General features: G+C 35.8%; 1 protein-coding gene across 5 annotated transcripts in view; it reads right to left on the bottom strand.

Moving 5' to 3' along the window:
* Positions 1-2,657: 2,657 nt before the first annotated feature.
* The window catches only part of APOOL (apolipoprotein O like), a 64,252-nt gene continuing 59,007 nt past the window's right edge, over positions 2,658-7,902 (bottom strand). For all 5 annotated transcript variants that reach the window (XM_032474534.1, XM_032474537.1, XM_032474535.1 and 2 more), the window contains one exon: positions 2,658-3,225. In XM_032474534.1, the coding sequence (XP_032330425.1) occupies positions 3,137-3,225 (89 nt within the window). In that variant the 3' untranslated portion in view covers positions 2,658-3,136. The remainder of the gene's footprint in view (positions 3,226-7,902) is intronic.

Raw genomic sequence — 7,902 nt, 5'->3', positions numbered from 1 at the left:
GTGTAATACTGTATTTGTATATATTTTTATCCTTTCTAGGAGAATATAAGGCTTTTGATGGAATTATAATTATTTTTGCATCCTGTGTTACACCCAGCATGGTAAAACATGTGGGTTCCTACTATGTATCAGGTATTCATGGGCATAAAAGTTACACAAAGATGATTCAGTCATACCCACATGGAGCCTTGTAAGTGAAAATATACTAAACTAATTTTAGTTTTATAATAAATTGTATAGGCTATCATAGCTATACATACCAAGTGTAAGGGAATGTACAGGAGAGGGCATTCTACCTTGGAGAATTGAGAAAGGCGACACTGGGTTTGAAGGATGAGTAGGAAGTTGGAATATGGAGCAGGATGAGACAGGGAAAATTCTAAGAGACACCAGCATAGGCAGAGGAAAAGAGACATAGAAGAGCAAAGCATGTTCAAGAACCAAGCGATATGTTATAGATAAAAAATATACGTTAGTGGTAGGGTGGGTATGGAGAGGGAAGGTAGGATTTAAGTTTAGCTGGGATCATATATGAAGGGCCCTGTATGTCATGCTAAGGGGTCTTGGTTTGACTGGGTAGGCAGTGATGAGCCACTGAAGATTTCAGGAAGACAGTTACCCATAACAGTTGTTAGAAAGAAAACTATGTCATAATAATATGACAGATGGGTAAGAAGAGTAGGGTAGCAGACACTGTATGTTAGCTTAAACTTAACACCCATTCCAAATTCCTTACTCCTTGCCTTTCTCACTATAGACAAAAATATGATTTGCCAATTTTCCTTGAGCTAACTGTGGCTACATGACAAATTCTGGTCAAGATATAGACAGAAGTCTTTTGAGAGGGATTCTAAGAAAGCATTTACTTTTCTGATAAAAGGGGGTGAGAAGTATCTGGTACAGTTTGTTTTAATCCTTCCTACTCTGAATGTGTGTTCCCCAGAGGTATAGCAGCCATTTTGTGACCATGAGGTGACAAATCAAGATGCTGAAGAGCAGAATGTAAAGAGAAACTGTCTAAATCCTTGATGACACCAAGCCACTATACCAACCCTGTACAGCCTAATTCTAGACTTTAAATAGACTCTTATTTACTTAAGCTACAGTTAACTGGTTTACTGATACTTATGAGCAGAATGCACTTTTTTTTTGACATTTTTTTTATTGATTTATAATCATTTTACAATGTTGTGTCAAATTCCAGTGTAGAGCACAATTTTTCAGTTATACATGAACATATATATATTCATTGTCACATTTTTTTCTCTGTGAGCTACCATAAGATCTTGTATGTATTTCCCTGTGCTATACAGTATAATCTTGTTTATCTAGCAGAATGCATTCTTAAGTGACAGAAAGCATGATTGATGGCAGGCAGATTAACCAGAAGACTACTTTAATAATCCAAGAAAGTGATGATGAAGACTCAAATGAGAGCAAGGATTACAGAAGGTAGACTAGATCTGAGAAGCATAGAAATGAGAGTGAGATAGAGACAATTTAGCTTTAGGTATATAGATATTGGGGGTATCTATGGGATATAAGATGGCTACAACTGATAAATCATTAGAAAGATAGGTATACAGCTCTGGAGAAATATGGGAGCTGAAAATATAAACAGTAAGGATATATAAATGGTGGCTGAAGTTAGTGAAGAATGTTGAATGAAAATGAGAGAGCACAGAATGAGAAAAGACTAGAAATGCAACTTGAGGAGCCTCAGCATTTAAGGGGATCAGAGCAAGAGAAGAATGAAGAATAACAAGAGGAGCAGGAAAGACACCAAAGGGAGGAGTGAGTTTTAGGAGGGAGTGGCCAAGAGTCAGTTATTACAGAAAATTCAAGTTGGTGTCACAAGTTAGAGAGGAATTGAAATTGATGAAGTAAGAAAGTGACATTAATTACTTTTTAAAAAATTTATTTAAAAAATTTAAAACTTATTTTTATTTGTTTTAAAAAAATTTTGTTTGGGGGAAGTAATTAGGCTTATTTACTTATTTTCTAATGGAGGTACTGGAGATTAAACCCAGGACCTTTGGCATGCTAGGCATGCACTCTACCACTGAGCTATACCCTCCCCCTACTTTTTTTTTTATGAATTATGAAAATCATAGGAAGAAGAAAGAGAGCCCACAAGGAAGAGGTGGGGTTAGGGAAAGGTATTTTGTTACTGTTTTTAGATAAAGAAGATCTGATGTTATTTACAGGTTGAGGAAAAGAAATGAGTGAAAAGAGAAACTAAAGACTTAAAGGTTAAACAGGATGGAATATGGTCCTGGAAAAGATGGGAAGGAATGAGATTGGGAACACAAATAGAAGCATTAGCTTTAGAAAAGGGGATGCCTGGCTGGAAAGAGGTAAGTCTTGAAGGTAGATGGGAAGAAGCTGGGAAAGGTTATATCTAATGACTTATTGTTTTTCACTATGTAATAGGAGACACAGTCATCTTTGGCAGGTAGAGGAGTTTGAGAATCAAAGGTGTGTAATACGTCTCCTGGAGAGCAGAATAGGAAACCACCTAGGAACGTAGGAAGGACTGCTAAGCAGCACTAGGGGGGTCCCATGTAGCATATGGTCCTCTTAAATAGCTAGATGTATTTTTGGATATTTAAGAGGAGTTAACATTAATAAAACAAAGAGACAAAACCAAGCCCAAGTGTCATAAAATATGGTTATTTTATTCCAGCTCTGGGAAATGAAAAACAAAATTGGGGGGAGGGAACACATCCTTCCACACACCATTCTAATTTAGCTGACATTAATTCAGAAAAGCTAAAGCAAATGTATATCTGTATATGTATACATATTTATATATACACATACATATTTTTTCAGATTTTAGTCTCATCAGTGTTCATATATTTACTTTATTTTTATTTCTTTATAAATGCCCTTAAAATGATCTAATGCATACTAATACTTCTACCACTGCCTCTTCATCAATCATTTAATATTGTCAGGATTGTAGTCACATTTTGTGTTTTAATCACTTATGTGATTCGTCAAACCGTACATTAGAAGATGTAAGGGAAAAACTTGGTTTAAGTTAATACTCTGTGCATCAGTTACCAATTACATGATTTTTTCATCATTATTTGCCACTTCACACATCTTGTAGTTCTCTCTGCAGACTAGTTCAGCTTCTAGTGCTGTACATATCTGCATCTTCTGGATGGGACTGCCCATGATCCATGAGCTTGGGGTCAGGCATAAACTGTGTAGCACCTGATAAAGTATTAAAATGAAAAAAATTAGTCATTCATTTAACAGATTTCTTGTTGATACTGGGGATACATTAGTGAACAAAACAGATAAAAATCTCTGCCAACACGGACATAGCATTCAAGTTGGGTGAGAGAGAGAATAAACTGAGTAAAAAATGTATTAGAAGATGGCAAGTGCTTTGTAGAAAAATAAAACAGGGAGTGCTTGAGTGATGTGCAGTTTGAAATAGGGTGACCAGGGGAAGCCTTCTAGAACGGTGTTATTTGAGCAAAGAACTGAAGGCGGTAACAGTATGAGCCCTATAGATACCTGATGGAAATGCCTTATAGGAGAAGCAGATGGCAGGTATGATGTACCTGAGGCACATTGGAGGAACCACAACATGGCCAATATGGCTGCAACAGAGTAGGCAAGGTGTGGTGATGGTGGGTGCAATGAGATTTGGTAGGAGACACGATCAGAAAACAATGGAAGGCTAGGCCAGATGGGGCCAGGGCAAAGCTTTTCTCTTTTATTCTAAGTGAGATGAGAAGTCACTGGGTAGTTGAGGAGTGACATGATATTATGTTTTTAAAAAGATAACTCTTGGCTCTGGGGAGAAGAGACTATAGGGGAACAAGTGGGGGAGAAGAGACCATAGGGGAACAAGTGTGGAAGTATAGGGAGACCAGTTAGGAAGCTACTGCAGTATCCCCACAGACAGCTGCTGATGGCTTTAATTAGGGCAGTAGCAGTGGAGGTGGTGAAAAGGAATTGCATTCTGGATAACTTCTTAAGGTAGGATGGACAGGATTTTCTAAATGGATGGAGTATGTTGTGTGAGAGTCTCTTTAACTTGGGGAACTGGAAGAAAGGACCTGACATTTACTGAGATAGGGAAAAATGTAGAAGCACATTTGAGGGAAGGCAAATGAAGTGTGTAGTTTTGGATGTGCTATATTTGAACTGCTAACTAAACATCTGAATCCAAATATTGAGTAAGCAGCTAGAAATGTGAATCTGTAGAGTTTAGGAGTACCCTGGGCTGGTTTATAAATTTTATGTTCCTAGGCTATATATGACATTTAAAACTCATATGGGACCATATGAGATCATCCAGAACATCAGAAAAGAGACCCAAGGAATGAACCCTTTGGATACTCCAACTTTTTGAGGTTAAGAACATTAGGAGAATGTAGCAGAGAAGGCTGAGATGGAACAGCCAGTCAGTGAAGCAAGAGAACCAAGAGTAAAGGATACCCTACAGGCCAAGTGAAGAGACTGTTTCAAGAGGAAGGAGTAATCACTTATGTTAGAAGTTACTGATGGATTACATAAAACAGAGATTGAGAATGGACTCCTGGATTAGGCAACGTGTGATTCAGTGGTAAACTTGAGAAGCTGACTGTGTGCTAGGCAAGATGCTACATTATTTTCATGCGTTATCTCACAATTCTGCTCTGAGACAGATGATATTTTTATATTATCCTTGCTTTACAGATAAGGACATTTTAATTTAGAGAGGTTAAGAAGCTTGACTAATGTCACCCAGCTGATAATAGTGGAGCCAGGACTGAATCCAGTTTTGTCTGACCACCAACACAACAACTCTGGCTCTTCTGTAAAATGGGGGTTTACAGTAGTGACAATATCATACCATTATTTTTAGTATTCAGTATAATGATGCACACAAAGTGGTGCATATAACACTCTGTGCATGGTAAGTATGTAAGAACAATTTTTATATTTACTTTGTGACATAAGACAAAAAATACTTTTCTCAGAAATTTGTTTTTATTTTAAATGTTTGTCAAACTCTGATTCATTTTGAAAGGATTTTTTATATTTGGGAGACACATTTTTTTCCTATAGGAATTTAATTTCTAGCTCTACGGTGAAAACAAAAGGGAGAAATAGATTTATACACAATTATTTATTTTATACCTATCATTTCAGAAACAGTTTCTGTTTTATAAACTGTGATAGACCTACATGTAACTTCACTACCAAATAGATTTTAAAAGCAGCCAGGTATTAAATAATCACTACTCATGATACGAATACTGTTCTCCACAGAATAGAGATTTTTAATCTGGGATTCCTTTGGGGTAGGGAGGGGTTTGGGGATAGAATTCATGTGATCTGAGAACTTGGGTGGGGGAAACTTGTCTTTATTTTCATTTACCTCTGACTAAAAATGAACGTTTTCTTCAATAATGAATGCAGGTAACAAACCACAATAGTATTAACAGTTCCTTAGATTTTGTCACTAACAGAAATCACAGATATTTTCATATCACACTGCAGTTGCAGATATCTTGAAATATATACACTTATTTCAAAACTATGGCCTTTATCAGATATGTTGTTAGATATTATTATATATTACTATGTGTTTTAATTTATGTTTTGTTTTTTAGGGAGTTAAGCTTTTATTTATTTATTTATTTTTACAGATTTTTAAAAACTTTTTTTTTTATTGAGTTATAGTCATTTTACAATGTTGTGTCAAATTCCAGGGTAGAGCACAATTTTTCAGTTATACATGAACATATATATATATTCATTGTCACATTTTTTTTCACTGTGAGCTACCATAAGATCTTGTACATATTTTAATTTATACATTTAAAAACATTCTGAGAAGGGGTCCGTGGCACACAGACCTGGTGCACACGGACCCCTTAAGCAACTGGTTCTGCCTGCTCCTTTCTCATGCATCTTTGCTGCCGCCTGGTGGAAGCCTTTGCTCAGTACAAGTGAAAAGGGTACTATGAAATAGTTTTATCAAACACACTATAGTAAGCATTGACAAATAATTATTTTATAGAAGTCTCACTGTCTATAATTTGCTTAACAATGTCTATCAATTGACTAAATTCTGTAACACTTCTACTCACTTCCTTAATTTATATTCTTGTCCAAAACTGGTCAAAGATTCAGCTCACCCAAATTTGAAAGGCTCCTTTGCCTTTACATCTCTACCTCTCAAAATTTGTTGAAAGGCTTCCAATTTTTAGTTCATCCATAGCTTATGTCAGACATTATTAACTAGGGGAATATGCACAGAAAATTCCTGTGGAGCTTTTCCTACAATCCACCTGCTTGGAGGCCTCTGGAGATTCTGATTTATAATTCTTGTGTAGAGTGAATTTTAGGGGAAAAAAAAAACCTCAAGAAATTGTGAGGTGGATCTCTCTGGTTTAGAATCACTTAGCCTAGGTCATCTGATTTCTGCCTTTTTAAAAAGGTTCATCTCATGCTTTTCTGAATAAGTAAGGATTATATATTTCCTCTTAGAAATTTCTTCATCCCTTTGGATCAAGGGCTCTCTTTCCTCCTAAAGAATTCGCAGTCATAAAACTCTTGTTGAATCACAATCCCCTAATCATTATAATGCTTTTCTTTGTACTTCATCATATTTTTAATCTCTAATAAAATATAATTTATGCTTAAGTTTTTAGCAGACTTTTAAAAAAGCTGGTGTTAAACAGGAAATGAGTAAATATGTTTAAAGTTATAAAATGAACTATTGTCTCAAATAGCAATTAGGTGTGATCTGTTCACTGATAATTTAGTTCACACTTTATTTATATTTTAAGCAAGTTAGTGTTCACTAATAAATTGCTGAATGAAGTTTTGATTGTTAAGAGTCTATTTTTCTTTTGTATACAATTGGGATGAAATTCAGTATTCAGCTTCTCAGTAACTGAAACACTTAAAAAGATATTAGTCACTGTAAAGTACTTTCTCATACTGTTCTATTCTTTCCATTCTTTTTTTCTCTCTGTGCTTTGGTTTGGCTATTTTCTGTTGACCTGTATTGAGTTCATTACTTCTGTTTTTGTATACAGTCTACTAAACCCATCCAATGAGTTCACAATTTCAGGTACTGTATTTTTCACTTGTAGAATATCCACTTGATTTTTTAATAGATTCTAACTTTCTGTGACATTTTCTATCTTTTCATCCATGTTGGTCATCGTGTTTTCTATTTAACATATTCATCATAGTTACTTTAAAGTGCTTTTCTGCTAACTTCAATGTTTAGATCACCTGTGGGTTTGCTGTTATATTTTTCTCTTTTGATTGTCAGTCACATCTTCCTGACTTTTTGCATGACTAGTATTTTGTTTATCTGTATGGTGGACACTGTGTATAAAAGAACTGTAGAAGCTCCAGGTGATATTGTCTGCCAGAGAGGGGATCCTTTTCCTTTTTTCAGAATGGTGAAATACTTACCATCTCAATCCAATCAGGCACTGAGCTGAGTTGCAGTTATAGTAAGAGTCAGTCAACCTCTGGCTCCTCCCTGTTCCTCACATATGGCACTCTTTAGCTGACTGACACCTGAGTTTCCGTCTCTCTCACACTAAACCACTGTAGGATATTTGGTTTTGCCCTTCAGAGGTTTTGAGTTTGGCTATTTAGTTTCACGACCCATAAAAAAATCTGGCAAATGTCACGAGGGGGAGATGAATCGTATATGGCACACCTCATCCTTCTAAAGCAGGAATCAGCAAACTTTTTCTGTAAAGGGCCAAAGTAAACATCTTTGACTTTTAAACCATAAGGTCTCCTTCACAACCACTCAACTCTGCCATTTGTAGGGTGAAAGCAGCCACAGATAATAAACAAATGAGTGAGTGTGGCTCTGTTCCAAAAAATATTTATTTATGGACACTGAAATTTGAATTT

This window comes from Camelus ferus, chromosome X (assembly GCF_009834535.1).
Source record: "Camelus ferus isolate YT-003-E chromosome X, BCGSAC_Cfer_1.0, whole genome shotgun sequence".
Taxonomy (NCBI): domain Eukaryota; kingdom Metazoa; phylum Chordata; class Mammalia; order Artiodactyla; family Camelidae; genus Camelus; species Camelus ferus.
The sequence above is the reverse complement of the archived record's forward strand: the minus strand, read 5'-3'. Positions and strand labels throughout refer to the sequence as shown.